This window comes from Polypterus senegalus, chromosome 7, assembly GCF_016835505.1.
Source record: "Polypterus senegalus isolate Bchr_013 chromosome 7, ASM1683550v1, whole genome shotgun sequence".
In the NCBI taxonomy this organism is placed as follows: domain Eukaryota; kingdom Metazoa; phylum Chordata; class Cladistia; order Polypteriformes; family Polypteridae; genus Polypterus; species Polypterus senegalus.
In genome coordinates, this window is record NC_053160.1 from 128,697,760 (window position 1) to 128,719,805 (window position 22,046).

Consider the following 22,046-nt stretch of genomic DNA (forward strand, 5'->3'; position numbering starts at 1 on the left):
TTCACCACTCTACAGTTTTACAGAAATGAAAGCAACTTGATCAAAGCTTTTAGTTAATATTTTAGTAGTTCACCCCTTAAATTTAGGTACATTTTGAATTCTTCATATGCAGATTTTCCTGACTTTCTCTGATACTTTCTACTTTCCGTAAGTGGCACATTACTGATATAGTCTCTGATACTTTCTACTTTCCGTAAGTGGCACATTACTGATATAGGGATTTGTGCTTTTTTTTTTTTTTTGACAGTGATGGGACTACCACATTTCAGAAGGAAATTGTGCCAGAAGATGATTATGAGGGAAGCACTGATGAAGAAAATACAGAAAACAATGATTGTTCCCAACCCACCACATCAGCCAGAGGTAAGATAAAAGCTCTTTGTCCTTTCAAGGAGAAATTATGGCCAGATATCTGTGCAAGGGTGGACCACAGCTGAGCCAAACCAGAATTAATTATTTCCTTATGAAAAAGCTGCTTGTTACTACACAAAATTACAAACAGGATTTGACTAAAGGGCTTCTGGGAAGAACTCCAAAGTCTTTTTCTTTTTGTGACCTAGAAATACAAAAGTAATTATTGTAAATAAAGTTTTAGATTATTACTTTTCTAATTGAGTCTGCAACGAGTGGTGACAACAGTTGCTGGATTATATTGTGTATTTTCATTATGCTATTTGTTTATATAGATTAAAGCACTATTTCATTAGAATAATCTGTAGTCAGACAGTTGTTTCAGGTAAAATTTATAAATTTTAAGCAAAATTAAAACTTTACATTTTTAAAGGATCCCATATACACAACAATTATATGCAGTTACATAAATTAAGTTTCCCTTTAAAAACCTGATTACTGTTATGACCACTAGTGTATGTTTCAGACCCCAAGACCCCAGACATATTCACTCAGACTCTTACTCCAGTAAGCACTTTAAGGATAGGTGGGACCACCCTGTCACCGCCTCCCGATAGCTCCACTTAGCAGCACCTACAGAGCCTAACAGGCCATCCCTATGGAAAAACAACTCATGTGCCACCCTGCGGGCAGTGCTGCTTAACCCATTAAGCACCCTAGGTGGGGGGTGGAACAGGACAAGACAAAACCTTTTATTCTGTTTGAATCCAGGCACTTCCAGCCAGGTGGCGCAAGTGCATTGAGAAAGGTGGAAACTACATTGAGAAATGACACTATCAGTTTTGCTATATATATATACACTCACCTAAAGGATTATTAGGAACACCTGTTCAATTTCTCATTAATGCAATTATCTAATCAACCAATCACATGGCAGTTGCTTCAATGGATTTAGGGGTGTGGTCCTGGTCAAGACAATCTCCTGAACTCCATACTGAATGTCAGAATGGGAAAGAAAGGTGATTTAAACAATTTTGAGCGTGGCATGGTTGTTGGTGCCAGACGGGCCGGTCTGAGTATTTCACAATCTGCTCAGTTACTGGGATTTTCATGCACAACCATTTCTAGGGTTTACAAAGAATGGTGTGAAAAGTGAAAAACATCCAGTATGCGGCAGTCCTGTGGGCGAAAATGCCTTGTTGATACTAGATGTCAGGGGAGAATGGGCCGACTGATTCAAGCTGATAGAAGAGCAACTTTGACTGAAATAACCACTCGTTACAACTGAGGTATGCAGAAAAGCATTTGTGAAGCCACAGCACACACAACCTTGAGGCGGATGGGCTACAACAGAAGAAGACTCCACCGGGTACCACTCATCTCCACTACAAATAGGAAAAAGAGGCTACAATTTGCACAAGCTCACCAAAATTGGACAGTTGAAGACTGGAAAAATGTTGCCTGTTCTGATGAGTCTTGATTTCTGTTGAGACATTCAAATGGTAGAGTCAGAATTTGGCGTAAACAGAATGAGAACATGGATCCATCATGCCTTGTTACCACTGTGCAGGCTGGTGGTGGTGGTGTAATGGTGTGGGAGATGTTTTCTTGGCACACTTTAGGCCCCTTAGTGCCAATTGGGCATCATTTAAATGCCACGGGCTACCTGAGCATTGTTTCTGACCATGTCCATCCCTTCATGACCACCATGTACCCATCCTCTGATGGCTACTTCCAGCAGGATAATGCACCATGTCACAAAGCTCGAATCATTTCAAATTGGTTTCTTGAACATGACAATGAGTTCACTGTACTAAAATGGCCCCCACAGTCACCAGATCTCAACCCAATAGAGCGTCTTTGGGATGTGGTGCATCCCACAAATCTCCATCAACTGCAAGATGCTATCCTATCAATATGGGCCAACATTTCTAAAGAATGCTTTCAGCACCTTATTGAATCAAGGCCACGTAGAATTAAGGCAGTTCTGAAGGCAAAAGGGGGTCAAACACCTTATTAGTATGGTGTTCCTAATAATCCTTTAGGTGAGTAGATATATATATATATATATATATATATATATATATATATATATATATATATATATATATACCTGTATATATTTACTAGCTGTCACCCGTGGCTCCACCCACATACTAGTGAAACAGGACAAACTTCAATTAAAAGAATGTAATTTGTATTGATTAAAATTCATATTGCTAGGTTTCCTATCTGCAGGCTTCTTGATAAACAATATTTTATTGTTGTTATCAGGGGCGAGGATATAAAGGTTGAACTCACTCATTGTGTTCTAAAATGGTATTTATTGACATGTAAATCCAAGACAGTGTGTCAGCTAATTTGAGCACTAATTGATTAATTTTGCCTTTCTCTTTGCACTTATAAATCACTGCCGCAAGTGAACTATGATTCTTAGCACGATGAGAGAAGTCGTCAAAGTCAACTGGAATGTTCAAGCAAATTATAGAAAAAACTCAATCTAAATCCGTTAAGTTGTTCTCTCATGAAAAGCGGACAGACATTGGATTTTATTTATATAGAGATGTGTGTATTGTAATGAACAAGTTCCACAAAGGAAAGAGAGTTGGGGACCGTCCCCGTATAATGTTTACAGGACAAAAGAAAAACAAGTCAAAAATGAGGATCAAATACTTTTACAGCAGATGACAATGAGTATTTACAAATGATGGCTTTTTATACAAGGACATAATGATGGACGGAAGTGAGTTGGCAGGAAATTACATCGAAATGGGCAGACGGGTACGACGTCATCATAAGTGACTAGAATTGATGTAGTGGTGGAAGAGACATTATCTTCTGGAGACTGGAAGTGTCGACATTGGTCGGAGTCAGAAGCAACATCATCAGATGATGCCAGAAGTGACGTTTTGGCGGCCGTCTTGGAACTCTGAAATAAGGTATAGATGTAGTTTTTCTTGTTTTGGTCTGAAGAAAGAGAGAGAGAGAGGCATTAGTACTGCAAATCAACCCATTGTCTCGCGATATTTCACTCCCCTGCAGGCTTTTTGACTGCCTCCTAATCACAAATGTGTGACACTATTATATATACTGTGTATTGTGGGGGTACAGCCCGGACACAGACAGGCAGACTTGTTGTTTCACCACACACACGTTTATTTACAGTTATTATTTACAATTAAGTGAGCACAAACCCAGTGCCTCAGCACCAATCACCCCTTTAAGTCCTGGCCAATGCAATGCCTTTCACAGTCTTCAGACTGCCTCCATTCCTCTCCTCCAAGCTCCGTCCTCTTCCACCCAACTCCAGCCGTTCTGTGAAGGGAGGCGGTCTCTTTTATTCACCCCTGGATGGGCTCCAGGTGCTTTCAGATAAGGCACTGCGGACACACCCCGTGTGGCGAAAGCACCGGCTGTGTACCCGGAAGTCCTCCGGGTGTCCCTGATCCTCTTCCCCCACTGATCTGCACCCGTGGCCCCCAACACAACCAGGGCGGTCGCCACCTTGTAGTCTGGAGGATGCACAAGCGCTCCTCCGGTCCTCCTGGGCGTCCTGGCTGGGTACCACCCCCAGCCGCGTGCCACTATATATATATTGTGGTGGATTGCCGGCATTTCACTTTGGCCCTCAACCCCAGGCCGCCAGGAGGAGCTCTCCCGACAGCATGATCATGCCCCGAGTTCCAGCAGGGCATCATGGACTATGTAGTGTTTGTACACAGCCCTGCTGGATACCTTGGGGGCCACCAGGCGTCGCTGTAGGGGCTCGCAGGGTCTTATGTGCCCTATAACCCGGGAGTGCGTCACGGTCACGTGACAGGAAGAAATGACGTGCTCCCGGGTTGAAGAAAAGGACTGTTTACCCTGACCCGGAAGGAATAAGGACTTGTGGACTGTTGGGCAGGAACACCTCCGGGTCAGGGAATATAAAAGGACTGTGGGAGCTCCCAGATGATGAGCTGAGTGGAAGTCGGGTGGAAGAGGACGGAACTGGAGAGAGGACGGGAGGCGGTCAAAGGAAAGAGAGGCACAGGACTGTGTGGCCTGGACATTGGGGGAAGCGGTGCAAGAGGCACTGGGGTGTGAGTGCATGTTAACTTGGTGTAAATATTGTAAATAAAAGTGTGTTGGGTGAACTTAAGATGTCCGTCTGTCTGTGTCCGGGGCCGAGTTCACAATATATATATATATATATATATGTGTATATATATATATATATATATATATATATATATATATATATATATATATACACACACACAATGCTTTTTTTCTAAGAAAAAACGTGGGGGGTCATCAACTTTTCTATGAACAGCATTTTATATGAACTTCCATACTTTCGACATACCTTCTGATGCTCCCTCTGCTTCTCTTGATCTTAATGGGGTGACTATCAGATTCCTCTGAGAAAATCCTTTTTTCACATTGATAATATAGCAATGGTGTTTAAAGTGTATGTTAGAGAAAATAGTCTTTCTGGCATTTTACTTTCTCGAAGATATTCATAAAAACCACAAATCACCTCTCTTTTGTTTAGATGAAACTTTTTTGCCAATTTTTAATCTCTCCAAATGTAATTTACCATTTCTGTTTTTCTGGACAGTAATATGGGTCTAACACTTCAGCACAGTCAGGCAAATCAGCATCTGCTCCTCCTAGCAATCTTTTTTTCAAAGGAATCCGTCAAAGTTTTATAGAAACTGCCTGGATTTAAAGGACAGCTGAGTTTGTTTTAGCCAGTATTGTGGAGTTCAGTACCTCTGAATATATTCCGTACTTTGGAGAGACTACTGTAATATGGACCAGTATTTCCAAATCTTTCTTGAAATACTTGCATTGTGCTTCTTATCTTCTTGTCAGCAGTATATAAGTTGATATTACTTCTTGCAAGTCCAAACTCAAATCATTTAGTTCTTGAAGAGCATTACATATCAATCCCAAATCTACTGTAAACTCATGTGATCTGATTTTATTCAGCAACCCCTCATAAAGACAGCACTCTGTTTTGCTTCTTGTAATATCTTTCTGTGCTTGATGCAAGTGATGAACTAGTGCTGGATAATCTTACCACACTGCATTAACTGAATGGAGGTTTTATGCTACCCAGCGAGTATTCAAGATTCTTCCAATTTTCAGGGTTTGCAATTGTAATGAAGCAGCTTACTCATGTAATTCCCTTGCATTCTTCGGAGAAGATGGTAGATCATATGAAGTTTGTCCTTAAAATTCTTAAACCTGTTTACCCCAGCCACACTATTCACTGTATCACCCACAGACAATGTACTCCAACTACAACTACAACTCCAGACGATGGTTAGCACAATGCCATAAAATAACACCAGGAAATAAATCTTGCAGCAACTTCCTAGCAACACTACACACACCAAAACATCACTGCAACACCATCACAAGTGACAGACAACAAGTGATCTTTAAATAATCCAGTGACATTCCAAGGTGTTCTAGATGATTGATGACAGATAAAGCTCAGTTGAATTGAGGAAAAGATTCACTAGACCTGAATGTTTTGGAAGAACCACATGAACATAAACAATTAAAGTACTTTTACTGCTGACAGTAAAAGTTTATTTTTACAATTCATAATTTGATTGATTAAAGTGTTCCTCATTTCATTTCCGATATGGTTTATTACATTAATGCAGGCATTGGTGGAGTGAAGTATATGTCCTATATCTACTGTATACCATGAACTTCCTGAATTTTTAATACATCTTCAATGTTATTAAATGCTTGATTCTTTTTAGCTACTTTAAAAGCAGTTTGAAAAACTTTACCCATAATATCTTTATCACAAGACAGAGTTTTCTAGCATAATTTTTCCAATGCTTCATTTTTAGCTTCTAACTTGATTTTTTGTGCTGTTTTGTGTCATAATAAGCACACAATCAGAGACATTAGTTGCTGTTTTTGAGATTCACCAAAGATAATGATTTTACCACTGGAATACTCATTTCATTACCATTGGTTTAGCTGACCCCTTGACTTTCAACATCTCTGCACGCTTTTCAACTTAAAATTTTATCCTTTTTGTAAAGCCACTCATTTCTCTGGAAGTAATAATTTTTCTGAGTTGCTATCCAGCAATCAGGGCCTATCATTACCAGAATCGTGTTCCACTTTATCTGCACTACCAGTACTGGCAATGTTGGTTTCAATTTCTTTATTTTTTGCAGGAACAGATGATGATTGGGCATATTCACATTTTCTCTTGTGGCTCACTGGCACGAAGTAAATACTTATTTTATTCATCTCAGGAAATTGATACATTACTTTGTGATTAAAAACTACTTGCTTAGGTGCACTAAGCTAATAACTATTACAAAGCAGAAATGAAAGTGAACATATTTCTGAGGGGGAAATGAACCGAAAGTGCCAACATAAAGAAATGACATTTAGAATATTTCCCTTCGACCATTGATCAGAATTGATCTATATCAGAGGTCGGCAAACTTCTCTGGTGGCTGGCTGAATTTTCAATAGTGACTTATATAGTGGCCCGCGTAAAGTCTAGGTGTGTCTATAAACATAGGTTCATAGGTTAAAGGGTGCATCATGTGTTTTTCTGGAAAGAGGTATACAAGTAAGGGCTGCTCAGAGCACCATGGCGGGGTGAGCACAGAGAGTTTCATTTCCTACGCTCAATTCAAGGCAGCAATTGGGATGCTAAAATGAGGGGATTGGGAATAAAAAGAGGGGCACCAACAGGAACGGGTGCACTTCTTCTTTAAGCAGCATCGGTTGTTGAAGTGATGGGGGCTCAGTTTCATGTTTGAGTGACAGCAAACTTGTTGGCTGGGCAGACTTTGGAGCTCGTAGCACTGGAATAGTGACGCTGAGGCTTCAGGAGACCAATGCAACAGAAGCAGGAGGCTGACCAAGCGAATTACCCAACAAACACATCTCCCATGGCAATAACAATAGGAGGATTGTAAATAGTTGTTTATTTATTGTGTTCATTTGGATGTTTGTTAAAAGGAGAATAAGACTTTTATTTCTGAAACAAGCAATAGTATGGTTCTGTTTCCTGTGGTCCAGGAAAGATATTACAATATCATTAGAGATGCTGGACATCCCAACAATTAATTGCAAAAAAAAAAATTGGTTGATCAACTATCTACAAGCCTTTCTCATTTTAGTCTCATTTTATCACATTTGTAAACCGTGCAACTTATGCTGATTGGTTCACAGAGCCAGAGTGACACCTGAAGTTCCACCTTCAGGGTTACAGCTGCCAATGAAATTTATTGCCATGCACAAACTCATTGTGGAAGTAACCCCTAAGGACGACAGGAATAGTTCAATCAGTCAGTCTCTATTCAGTCACAGATGAGTACATGGATTCATGCTTTGCAAAGCAGAAGAGCAAAGTTTTCAGGTTTCATTTGGCTTTTAAATATTCATTTTCTTCCCTCCCCCTTACTTATGGAATAGCATCTAAGCCTTTCATCAATTCTGCCATTTCTTTTTTGTGTACATGTCAAGAGGGGCCCCAAAGAAGGAAAGGTGATCTTTCCTGTGTCTAACAGACCTGTTCCTTAAAAAAAAAAAAAAGTTACCCAAGTTCAGCTTACCTCACCTTATCTTATGACAGACGCCTGTATGAATAACCTGCCATTATAAAAAAACAGCTTTTAATCCTTAGTAGATTGCAAGCAGTCACATTTTCTTTCACATTTCCCCCCCTTTTTTTTTTCTTTTATCCGTCCGGAATAGTTAAAGCATTGGGCATCATCGCTCTGATCTGTTTACTCAGGAGATATAAGAAGGAATTAATGTGCCGCAAAACAGGTGATGAGGGAACGGACACATGGAAGTGCACAACAAAAGAATTGACAGACAATAAGAAGAATAGTACCTCCATGATAGCAAACTGAGTAAGGGACACTTTTCAGTTGGAAAACAGCGAATGGAACCAGTCAAAAATTTACGTGGGTGCGGTAGGTACATAATCAGTAAATTCTTTTTGGAGTGACTTTAACTTGTTTAAGGGCTGTAGTAAAGGATCAATTAGGAGCAGTGATGTTAGGAATTAAAGTTCAGCAACTGTTGCTGAACACAACACACAATCCTTCCTTTTCAGCTAGGAGCATTTCTAGTGCAATTCTATTCTGCCAGGCCACTTAACCTGACATTAAGATACACTTGAAAGGGCAACTGGGAGAGCTGTATGCATCCTTAAAATTATCACAAGTGAATTGGTTATAGGGAAGGGGCACAACTAGGAGATAGGGTTTAGCAGTGGCACATGCATAACAAGAATCTGTTCTTAATTGTGTAACAGTAACATTCTACCACTTATACCACAGATTACCCTCTAGGAAAGAGGGAATAATCACTTGGGAGAGTCCCAGCACAGAAAGTCCAAAAAATATTAACAGCTTGATAATTCAGTCCACTTTTTACAGTGAGAGACGTGCGCCCAAGAAAGGAGTCCTTCAACCTTCACGGCATGTGGGATGCTAAGCAACACCTGGAATGGTCCTCTCCACCTGGGCTGGTGCCATTGCAATTTTACATAGCGGAAAGCACATTAGCATGGGACGACCAGTAAGAATCTCAAATGGAAAGAGCCCTATCTGACGATGAGTCCTTCCCCGCAGATCAGCCACAGGCAATGCATCAGTCCAAGACAGGCCTATTTGTTCAAAGGTTTTTGCCAATTTTAATTTTAAGGTGGAATTTACATGTTTCACCATCCCACCATTCTGTGGATGGTACTTGCAGTAGTGGCGGCAATGTGGGATGAATTCTTTAACTAGCGCTTTGGCCACTGACTTGGTACCTGCATGCCAGCATGGGAAAACCTCCACCCAGAGAGAGAAAATGTCTACGATTACCAAGCAATATTTATAACCATGAGTCGGAGTTAGAAAAAAAAAAAAAATCCATCTGCAGATGTTCAAAGGGCCCTCCGGCATTGGTGTTACAGCTGGACTTACCTGCAATCTTGTTCCTACATCAAATCTTTAGCAAAGTTCACACCTTTTACAGAATCAGAATTTTACTGATCAGCAAAGTTGGAAAACCCCGGGGCGTGACAGTATTGTTACACCTGTTCCATCATTGCGTCTCTGGAAGCATGGTCCTGACTGTTTGCAGCCTTTACAATATCTGGAAGGGAAGCTTTTGGGAGAAATGGATGTTTAGTTAATGGATGGATCCAAATTCCTTTAGGATCTTTTTCTGCACCCTCTTTCTGCCACGTCTTTATCTCCTTTTCTGTTGTCTACAGTTTGTAGAGATAAAACCACATCCTCAGGTGACTCTCGTTCCTCCTCCTGTTGTAGGGATAAAGAAGTTAGTGTTGAGGTGGGATCCCGGGTGGCTTTCTTTGCCCACATGTCTGCTTGCGCATTTCCCTCACTCACTGGATTCATTTGCCCCGTGTGAACTTAACACTTCACTACAGCAATTGCTGCTGTTAGCTGTATGGCATCTAAGGCATTCAACCAGTGCATGATGCTGAATCAGTTTTCCAGTACTAGTTTTATAACCCCTTAGTTTTCACAGTGAGCCATGGTCGTGGAAGACCCTGAAAGCATGCAGTGAATTGGTGTAAATGGTCACTTGTTTGCCTTTGAACAGTTGACAGGCACGTATGAGTGCATGCAATTTAGCAGCCTGTGACGATCAATTTGACTTTAGTCTGCCTGTTTCCAGCAGGTGCATTCCCGCACAATTGCATAGCTAGTGGACGGGCTTCCATCGTCTAGAAACACCCATCTACAAACACTGTTGCTCATTCTTCTAGTGGGGTCTCTTTTAAATCATCCCTTGGTTTGGTGACTGCTAGTATTTTTTGTTCACAATTATGTGGTTCTCCATCTATTTCCATTGGCAGGATTCAATGTATTACATCATTCGAACATAACATTAACAAGACAAAGCAACACATTTTGATAATAAGTTGCCAAAGCAGCTGTCTAATGAAATGTTCTTGTCTGTACTAAGATGGAATGTACAGCATGTGGTACCTTAACAGTTAATGGACTCATGAGAACAAAATCTGAGCATGCTAATATGGCCCCTATTGTTGCAGCAGCTGCTTTCAAACAGGCCGGGAATGCAGTGGCCACTGGATCCAGTTTCTTAGAATAGTTTGTGACTGGTCTTTGTCTATCTACATGTTGTTGAGTTACTACTGCAGTCTTATACCCATTCATCAAAATCTTGAACCCATTGCCAGCAATATCCTAAGATTCCAAGGACGGGCAACAAGCTGCCTTATAGTAGGATGAGGTAAAATTTTAATAGCCTCAATCGTATCATTTGACAGTGCACATTCCCCTGTAGTCAAATCATGATTCGGGTATTTCATTTTTCTTTCAACCAGTTGCAACTTTTTCTGGGACACCTTGTGCCCATTTTCTGCTAGGAAAACCAACAAAGCTTTTTTGTCTTCTTTGCATTATTTCTGAGCCTCGGAGCATAACTACAAATCATCTACCTACTGCACCAGGACACTACCCCCTTTGGTCAATAACCTTCCAAATTTTTTTGCTAATGCTTGTCCATACACACACACACACACACACACACACACACACAGCCTATGTATACCCCTGCAGCCTCACAGTCCAGGTCCAGCGCTTCCCTTTAAAAGTGGATGAGAACCAGAACTGGGATTCGGGGTGAACAGGAATGGAAAAGAAAACATTTCCGAGATCAATAACAGAAAACCACATAGCAGTGGACGGGACTGTAGAAAGAATAGTGGAAGAATTTGGGACTATAGGAGCCCTAGGGTGTATAGCAGCATTGACTCCGCGGAAGTCCTGAGTGAACTGCGACAAGTCATCTGCTTTTCTAACTGGAAGAATAGGAGAGTTCACAGGAGAGTATTGGATTGGAATAATAGCACCCTGCTTAACTAAGTCAACATGAACAATGGTAATACAATGGTAATCAGGCGAAAAGGGATGTTGTGCACAATGTAAATGGAAGGATGACTTTGGGGAAAATGACCAAGGGTTCAACATGAGCTATTTGGCCAAAATAATTTTTCCCTTATGCCCAGAGAGATGAGGGGAGCGAGTCTAACCAAAAAATTTGATGGGTTAACAGCATGAGTGATGGAGAGGTGGAAGATGAATGACAGAGCAATCGGGTTATAGGTACATTTAGTCCTTCTGCAATTTTCTTAACAGATCTATCTGGGGTGGACCAAATATTAGGTCCCAAATACTCCCAATCCTCTCCTTCCTGACATGCTAATACCCATTGTCTCACATCATGCCACTGAAAGAGAGTGGATTTAGCAAAGGAGATATGTGGGATGGAATCACAGCTGTGATTAAAGGGAGATACTGCTCCAGCCAATTATGCTGAGATATAACAGTTCGTTAGACAAATAGTCTATTTTTCTGACAGCAGCAGCTAAAACGTCCGAGAGCCAGACTTCATCATAATGCAGTCCAAAAAATCATGCAATACAGTGAAACGATTTTGAATACTGTTATATAAGAGAAACCTGGGACAGCAGAGATTCTTGTTGTTTTGAGGAAAACATGAACAACCTAGGCAGCATAGAAGCATGTAATGGTGGTGGTCAGTGCAAGGGCGGTATGTTGTTCTGATGCGACCTTCACTCTGTTTTTCATAACTGTGATGCACCGGCACAGAGGGGCCATCAAGTCTTGTCCTAACAAGTTCACTGGGCATAGAGGGCTGAGCAAAAATCAATGGTTTAACGAAACAGCTGAAAACGGGAACAGGAACAGGTGAAGAGAGAGCACGAAGACAGTGTTCCCATTCTGACACTGACTTCCCATCTTTCTGTTTAGTGTGTGTTATTTGGGACTAGTCAGTACTCTTCTTATATTTTGTGTTTATTTGTGCTTATAACTTAGTCCACTGAGCATCAAACTGGCCCCCGTTGTCCCAGAGTCTCATTCCATTTCCCCTCTCACGTCATTTCAGCTTGGAGTTAGCTTTCTTTCTAAGGACCCAGTGTCTCTAATAAAGTATCAGTTTTATTATTAAAAGTTAGAAAGGGCAAGATGAACAATGGCTTAAGTTATAAAACTGTTTTCCATTCACAGAATATTTGATCAATTTTCTCAGAAGAGTTAAATATTCAGTAAACAAATAGAATTTTTTTCTTTTTTTTATTATTAATTTTATTACAATCCATACAAAGCAATCATGTTTTTACAAAAAGAAGAATTGAGTTAAGAACAGATCGATCCCGACCCCAACAAATAGAAATTTTTGATGGACCAAAATTAGAGCGCAAACTAGCCACATACTGTCACTGAACAAGTTTTATTAACTGCTTCAATTCGCTTCTGATGAAGAATGCGGACTCAACAAAACCATTCCACCACCACACCCATCCAGGAAATGATTTTGAGACCTCCATGTAACTTTCATAGACATCTTTCCAACTATTAACATTCACTATTATACCTTAATAACCTGAAAGTATTCTTTAGTGGCATAATCATCCAGTATAATTATTTTACATTAGAGATGCAAGCATAACCTTGAAGATCATATCATTGCAAGTTAAATAAATATCCTAATTGTGACTTTAAATATACAAAATCTCAAAAGCATTACATGTTTTCACTTTATTGAACATTGCTTATTTTTTGGTATATTATCCTCAGCGACAGACATTTCTGCCACTACTATTTCAAAGGTAGTTTTTATTTTCCTTTTTTTCTTTTTATTTGTAACTTTTTTGACATATTTATGTGCAGCAGTGCTTCAGGTTGGTTTCAAATAAATTTCAAAAAGATCTGCCAAATGTACAGTAACTTTACATACAAATTTTTCAGTCATAGGAAAATCTGCAGTTGTAGGAGGAAAATTTTTATATTAGCATAGAGAATAGCAAATTAACATAAAGAGCCATAAAAAGTTATTAAAAGCTTCTAAAACATTAGATTAAGTATAAATTAGAATGTTAAGAAAATAAGATAGGTCAAGGAAATAGTTAACTAAAAAAATCAGTCATATTGCATTATTTTTTAAACTTACAGCAAAATTTCCAGTGTGAGAAAGAACAGAAATTGACGTACAGAAACCAGCTTTGAACAGGATAAGAGTTTGGGAACACCTGTGTCAAAGGCTAGGAAGCTAAGAAAGCGATACCACAAAGAAGATGGCTTTGGTAGGCATGTAAAGAAACCAGCTGGATTGATGAATCAGCAGAAAGGCAACAAAAGGCTTTTACTGTAAGCAAGGTCACACTGATATAATGCATGAAGAGAAAACCTTAGTAAATTCAGGCATTAGCAAAAATATTAGAAATTAACTTTAGCATAGAAATAAAGGCAAATCAAGCATGCCAGGCAATGATTAAATGAAATCATATACCATATTTCTTTTTAATTAAAGCTTAAGCTTCAGGCCACCATTATAAAAAAAAGTTTGGAAGGTTTAAGAAAGGAAATGATGAGAGGAAACCCATATATGGAATCAAGGCCTTGGCCAGTTAAAGAAAATAAGAAAAAACAAACTAGAAGTGAACAATAGACAGTGAAAATACCAGCCGGGCCAGCTGCAGGGTGAAGTCAGGAGATAATAAGGGTTCCCATGGGAACTCAAGGTATCGGCCGGACAGGAGTAGAGGGGAGTCAGAGAAAATGAGCTAATATGAGTGAGGTCGGAGAAGATAAGAAATGGCTATATAAGTTTTGATTCCGGAACTGTTCAGGGCTCACCTCAATTTGGCCGTATTCGGTTCAGTCCTTGTTGTCTTTTGTGTTGTTTTATTGCAATAAAGCTTTAAAACTCTGTCTGTCTATCCCAAATCCTAATAGCCTTTATTTTTAGGTAAAAAGCCTTTTGATGATGAATTTTTCGCCATGACACAGTGCAGAGTCCATCCAAGCAAAGCCAATATGTAGGTTCAAGCCCACAATTCCCAAGCTGTAAGGCAGCAGGCCTAACCACTGTATCACCGTTTGAGTCACAGTATAAGTAAATTAGAACAAAGTACTTAAAAACACTTATTTATTTCCAGTGTGAGAAAGAACAGAAATTGACGTACAGAAACCAGCTTTGAACAGGATAAGAGTTTGAGAACACCTGTGTCCAAGGCTAGGAAGCTATGAAAGCGATACCACAAAGAAGATGGCTTTGGTAGGCATGTAAAGAAACCAGCTGGATTGATGAATCAGCAGAAAGGCAACAAAAGGCTTTTACTGTAAGCAAGGTCACACTGATATAATGCATGAAGAGAAAACCTTAGTAAATTCAGGCATTAGCAAAAATATTAGAAATTAACTTTAGCATAGAAATAAAGGCAAATCAAGCATGCCAGGCAATGATTAAATGAAATCATATACCATATTTCTTTTTAATTAAAGCTTAAGCTTCAGGCCACCATTATAAAAAAAAAGTTTGGAAGGTTTAAGAAAGGAAATGATGAGAAGAAACCCATATATGGAATCAAGGCCTTGGCCAGTTAAAGAAAATAAGAAAAAACAAACTAGAAGTGAACAATAGACAGTGAAAATACCAGCCGGGCCAGCTGCAGGGTGAAGTCAGGAGATAATAAGGGTTCTCATGGGAACTCAAGGTATCGGCCGGACAGGAGTAGAGGGGAGTCGGAGAAAATGAGCTAATATGAGTGAGGTCGGAGAAGATAAGAAATGGCTATATAAGTTTTGATTCCGGAACTGTTCAGGGCTCACCTCAATTTGGCCGTATTCGGTTGAGTCCTTGTTGTCTTTTGTGTTGTTTTATTGCAATAAAGCTTTAAAACTCTGTCTGTCTATCCCGAGTCCTAATAGCCTTTATTTTTAGGTAAAAAGTCTTTTGATGATGAATTTTTCACCATGACACAGTGCAGAGTCCATCCAAGCAAAGCCAATATGTAGGTTCAAGCCCACAATTCCCAAGCTGTAAGGCAGCAGACCTAACCACTGTATCACCGTTTGAGTCACAGTATAAGTAAATTAGAACAAAGTACTTAAAAACACTTATTTATTTTAAAAGAATTTTATTCCACATGAACAATATACCTGTTACTGGAGCATCGCAATTTACTAACTATGTGAAGTTTCCATGGTTTTAGTGGGAGATTTTTTTTTTCTTTTTCCCTTTGGTACTCCAGTTTGGTTCCCACTGGTGACTTCAAATTGGCCAAGAGTATGTACACTACACCCCCAAAATTCATGAGGGTTACATTCCTAGAGCACCCACGAATTGTGAAAAATAGCAACTTTTGGATGTGATTAAAAATGCCTTTTAAATGCCTATTTTTATAGTTTAAACCCAAAATACAATATGCCCACAAAGCACTTTAATTTTGTTGCAAACTCAGCTTAATACATTAATACATTACCTAAAAACAGAATGTAAAGGTAAACCCGTATACTGTACAGTACTGTTCTGCTATGTCTCCCACGGTGCTAGAATGTAAAATACTGATGTTACCGCTATATGTACTGTAATTCATGCAAGCGCATTTTCTTTGGTATGCGCTGTCATTTTCTTTGTTATAAGCAGAGTAAATACATAATAATTTAATTTCATTGATATAAAGTAAAATGTATGGGTACTCACCAATGATGAATGATATTGATGATGATGAAAACAATCAAACCATCCCTTACTAGCTTGAAAATCTTCAGGCTCCGGAAATGTTGATGGTCCTGGTTGCGGTTCTTCGGTACCTTCTACATTGTCTCCTGTAGTGAACTGCTGGTACAATTCCTGTGCTTTCTTATGGATGATGTTATTGTCCAAAGGGATGTTGTTCTTCCTGTAGTCGGTGATCTACAATGCCAAGACAGAATCCATCCTGACGAAATTTTTATTCATTACGGTCGTTACCTTTTTGCCACTATTACAGAAACTTACAGATACGGTACTCCAGATCGCTGCTTCGTTCTTCTTTATGTAGCGTACAGTGCTTTCATTAATGCCAAAGTGGCGCCCTACTGCAGCATAACTTTTTAGTTCCCGGAGCAAATCCAGTAGTTCAACCTTCTCCTGGGGTGTTTTAAACTTCTTCTCGCGCTTAGGCTTAGTGCCAGAAGACTTAAAAGGTGCAAGGCATTTCGGCGACATCTTGTGCATTTAAGAATAACAAAATGGAAAACACGTGGACACTCACCTGGAGACGTGTCACAGGGCAGCAGTCAATTAGCAGCAAAGAGAAATGAATAATGCTCTTGGATTGGCTACTTTCACCATCCAAAACCGCGTTTCCATCAGCGGTTGCTTCCTGTTTTCTCTACAGCACAGTATTGCTACGAAAAAAGCCACAAAAAATTTAGAATATTTGCGCTTTCCGCTAACAATTAATAGTATAGTTCTAAGGAAAAATCCGTGAACGACTGAGTCTGCGAACTCTGAACCGCATCTTCGCGGGGGTCTTCTGTACTTGAGTGTACTCTGTGGTGAAGTACACTGTGGCAGATGCCTTATTCCTGATGTCGCCATGATCCTCTCAGTCCTCAACATTGATTTAGGTAGTATTAAAAAAAAAATCAATAGAATGTACTCAAAATGGCACTTTTTTATTGTAAATCAAAGTTCACCTGGACCATTGAGTTTTGATTTTAACATATTTCATATATAATAAATGAAAATTTTGGTTGCAGCTTAAAACATATTTATTTACAGTGGTGTGAAAAACTATTTGCCCCCTTCCTGATTTCTTATTCTTTTGCATGTTTGTCACACAAAATGTTTCTGATCATCAAACACATTTAACCATTAGTCAAATATAACACAAGTAAACACAAAATGCAGTTTTTAAATGATGGTTTTTATTATTTAGGGAGAAAAAAAATGCAAACCTACATGGCCCTGTGTGAAAAAGTAATTGCCCCCTTGTTAAAAATAACCTAACTGTGGTGTATCACACCTGAGTTCAATTTCCGTAGCCACCCCCAGGCCTGATTACTGCCACACCTGTTTCAATCAAGAAATCACTTAAATAGGAGCTGCCTGACACAGAGAAGTAGACCAAAAGCACCTCAAAAGCTAGACATCATACCAAGATCCAAAGAAATTCAGGAATAAATGAGAACAGAAGTAATTGAGATCTATCAGTCTGGTAAAGGTTATAAAGCCATTTCTAAAGCTTTGGGACTCCAGCGAACCACAGTGAGAGCCATTATCCACAAATGGCATAAACATGGAACAGTGGTGAACCTTCCCAGGAGTGGCCGGCCAACCAAAATTACCCCAAGAGCGCAGAGACGACTCATCCGAGAGGTCACAAATGACCCCAGGACAACGTCTAAAGAACTGCAGGCCTCACTTGCCTCAATTAAGGTCAACCTCAATTAAGGTTATGACTCCACCATAAGAAAGAGACTGGGCAAAAACGGCCTGCATGGCAGATTTCCAAGACGCAAACCACTGTTAAGCAAAAAGAACATTAGGGCTCGTCTCAATTTTGCTAAGAAACATCTCAATGATTGCCAAGACTTTTGGAAAAATACCTTGTGGACTGATGAGACAAAAGTTGAACTTTTTGGAAGGCAAATGTCCTGTTACATCTGGCGTAAAAGGAACACAGCATTTCAGAAAAAGAACATCATACCAACAGTAAAATTTGGTGGTGGTAGTGTGATGGTCTGGGGTTGTTTTGCTGCTTCAGGACCTGGAAGGCTTGCTGTGATAGATGCAACCATGAATTCTACTGTCTACCAAAAAATCCTGAAGGAGAATGTCCGGCCATCTGTTCGTCAACTCAAGCTGAAGCGATCTTGGGTGCTGCAACAGGACAATGACCCAAAACACAGCAGAAAATCCACCTCTGAATGGCTGAAGAAAAACAAAATGAAGACTTTGGAGTGGCCTAGTCAAAGTCCTGACCTGAATCCAATTGAGATGCTATGGCATGACCTCAGAAAGGCGGTTCATGCTAGGAAACCCTCAAATAAAGCCGAATTACAACAATTCTGCAAAGATGAGTGGGCCAAAATTCCTCCAGAGCGCTGTATAAGACTCATTGCAAGTTATCACAAACGCTTGATTGCAGTTATTGCTTCTAAGGGTGGCCCAACCAGTTATTAGGTTCAGGGGGCAATTACTTTTTCACACACGGGGCCATGTAGGTTTGGATTTTTTTTCTCCCTAAATAATAAAAACCATCATTTTAAAAACTGCATTTTGTGTTTACTTGTGTTATATTTGACTAATGGTTAAATGTGTTTGATGATCAGAAACATTTTGTGTGACAAACATGCAAAAGAATAAGAAATCAGGAAGGGGGCAAATAGTTTTTCACACCACTGAATGTCAAAAAGTATACAATAATTTTATATGTTTGTTAATGCTGTTGTAAGTGTTTATATGTTCTATTCATTTATTATGGGCACAATTACCATCATTGAGTAAAATGAGAAATTTGCCATGTTCATTATAGATGCAAAATTTATATTTAAGAGAAAGATCGATTTTTAAAGAAGTGGATGGATTATAGAATTAAAGTTTCTTCACTTTATATCTTCACTGTACAGGCTACCTTAAACAATCCTCAAGTAAGTGGCTTTTTAGATACAACTATCAGTGTTTCTGTATATGACCTTCTATAGTAAACAGATGCTGTTCTCAATACTGGTTGGATACCTCTGGATTTTCATTGTTGTTATCCAGCCATCCTTAAATAATCACATATTACAGTTTGGCATTCAATACATTTATAACAAAATGCTACTTCTATTACTGATCAGACTCAGGATAGTTTTATATCTTAGAAGTTTCCTTATATATATCATTGGTACGGTATGTTGCACACATTTATTAGAAAATCTGTATGAGAGGGACCAGTATCAGTTATGATGTAGTGCTGTCCTAAACATATATTGGCAAGTGGTTTGGGAACAGCAAAGCCCATGAGCACAAGACTCTACAGTGTGTTGTGAGGACCACTGAGACGATCACAGGGGTCTCCTCTATCCAGGACATCTTTGAGACACACTGTCTGCGTAGAGTCTATGCCATTGCAAAAGATGTTTCTCACCCGTCACATGCGTTGTTTGACCACCTGCTGTCAAGTAGAAGATTCAGCAGCATTAGAACAAGCACAGCTAGGTCCTCAGGCTGACAAAACCTTTAAACTCCTACAAGTCACCCAATACCACATCCCTATAACTTTCTACCAATTTATGTACTGTCACTTTGTACTCTGCACTTTAATATGGATATTGAGCTTTGTTCAAGCTTTATAGTCCTGCATCTTTTGTCTTGTTATATTGTATTGTTGCTCTGGTTTTGGTAATGTTATAATGTTTAACTGTGTGTTGTTTTGCCTGTACACCAGGGAGTTTAAGGAATTTAAATTTCATTCAATCATATACTACTGTATGTATGTGAATGAATGACAATAAAAATGACTTGCGTTGAGGTAAAATGGTGTACTACAATATTAGAAATATAATCATGTCTCAAGGCAAACTAAAGGTAAATCATTTAATGCAGAAAGTTCTAAAAAAGTATTATGTCAGTGTACTGACAAGGATTTGAGAGGTAACTGGGAGACAGATGTCTAGAAAGAAAAGTGTCAGAACAAAATAAATGAGAATGAAATGATCATAACTGCCCTTAGAAGTGTAGCCTTTTCTTTAAGAAAAATTGCAAAAAAAAATAAAAATTGTCAATGAGGATGGTGTCCTACACAATCTAAAGGCAATTGGAAACTGTAAGAAACTCTGTTAGAAAGAGATGTGAGAAACCAAAGTCACAACTGAACCATCAAGGCAAGTTTCTAAGGGTCAGCAGCTTACATGATGGGCACTTCACATCACAATAGTTTCAATAACAGCTTAACAGTGGTAAATAAAAAAAAAAACAAGTCTCAGCTCTGCTGTGAAGAGGAGACTTTGTGGTACAGGTTTGACATGGTGAGTGGCAGTAAGAAAACCATTCCTTAAATAGGGCCTTGAAATACCGGTGGATTACTGCAAAATAGACAAAGTCTCCTCATTATAACTTTATTATTGCTGGTTCACATTGCAAAACACATTGAAATCTAGTACATTGTGGTCACTGCTTCTAAGTTATTCTGAAACCTCTGTACTCCAAATGGTAAATAAATGATGTCTCAATTGCAAAGTTTGCCTGCTTCCCCACTTATGATTATATTGCTGGACTGAGATTTTAAAATAATAAACAAAATACTAATTTTTCAATTTATGTTTTCAGTAATTAAAATTACTTGTTAGTATAATATTTAATCCAGAAGCAATTGAGTTAGTTAATGTATACATTTTTCTGCATTCCTTACCAATTAGGAAAAAGTAATTAAATTATCAATAACTGTTCAAAAGTTAAATTCCTCAAAAGATTGTTGGAAGTGAAACTTGTGTGTTTCTTGTGTTCCCAGCTGGGGTAGCATGTCAAAGGAGAAGAGGGCCTGGGAGGAGAGGGGGAGATAACAAGTCTCATTCATTTTATTTAATGCCCAAATAACTACTCTGAAGTTTCCCTCTTGTCAGGGACTGCTATCTGAAACAACTTATTATTTTAGCCAAAAACAACTTAAAAGGAATCTTTTTCCTCTTTTATCAAGGAGTAAATATTCTAAAATAAAAACATCCAATAACAACATAGATAAATCACTACATTTATAAAGCTGGAATGTTAAAAGTCTTAAAAAAAATCTTAGCATACTGAAGTCAAAAATAGTCCTTCTGGAAGAGATCTATTTAAATATCAAAGATCAATCTGGGCTGAAAAAGTTTGCATTGGCCAGATATTTCACTCTGCTTTAAAGTATGACAGAAAAGTAAAGGAGATGTAACATGGATTCATAAAGCAATTCCATTTGTAGCTACTGGTACAATTTCTGTTTTTTTAGGGATATTCATTATAGTGGTTGGGACAATGAATAAAACTATTAATCTTGGCTAACATACGCACCAAATTAGAACAATATAATCTTTAAAATTTTATTTTTATTTTTAAACTCGAATATGAACACTCATAAACTCACAGTGACAAATAACTTGCTACTGTCATTCAAACTTTGCCATTATCATTTTTTTTCTAACCAGTTACAGAGGTTACATTTTTAAATACTGTTCCGATTTGCATCTGTGAACTCAGCCATTCTCTAATCTCAGATAAAAATGTTACTTTTATTTTCACACACTTTCTTTGGTTAAATCAGTTTTTCTCTAAGAGAAAACTTTAAAAACATTTAAAGCATACTTAAGGATAAAATAATTTCTTCTAATTCTTGCAAAAATAAATTATAAGCTTGAAAGGCTTCAGAATCAATTACTCATTTCTTGGAAATTTATAATAAATATTCAAATCTACCTCCACAGAACTATATACAAAAGACTAATGATGAAAACAGAATTCATCTTGTTGGACAAAATTAAAACAGAGAAACTAATCTTTAAGTTAATACAGTGTTATTTAAATCCAGCAGTTACATAACAATGATGTTTCAAGTACAATAGTAGAAATTAATAATATAAAAATAATAAAATTCAATGAACCTAAACAGTAATATATTTCAAGCACAAATTAAAATTTTATGTACTGTACATCCATATTCAGACTTTTACCAATGACCTTTTTTGATAAGTCTGAAATGCCACAAATGATAGACCATGTATGAAGACACTTTTGGAGACTGAAGATGCTAGAGGTATTACTAGCACAAGTTCATTGAAAGAAAAATAAATAATGTGTTTTTTGTGTTATTTTCCTTCCTATTTTTACTTAAGTCCATTTTAATGTAGGCTGGA

At 38.5% G+C, this 22,046-nt stretch overlaps 1 protein-coding gene across 4 annotated transcripts in view; it reads left to right on the top strand.

The window, feature by feature from the left end:
• Window positions 1-22,046, top strand: part of xrcc4 (X-ray repair complementing defective repair in Chinese hamster cells 4) — a 442,595-nt gene that overhangs the window by 157,435 nt on the left and 263,114 nt on the right. For all 4 annotated transcript variants that reach the window (XM_039759286.1, XM_039759284.1, XM_039759287.1 and 1 more), the window contains exon 6: window positions 248-363. In XM_039759286.1, the coding sequence (XP_039615220.1) occupies window positions 248-363 (116 nt within the window). The remainder of the gene's footprint in view (window positions 1-247; window positions 364-22,046) is intronic.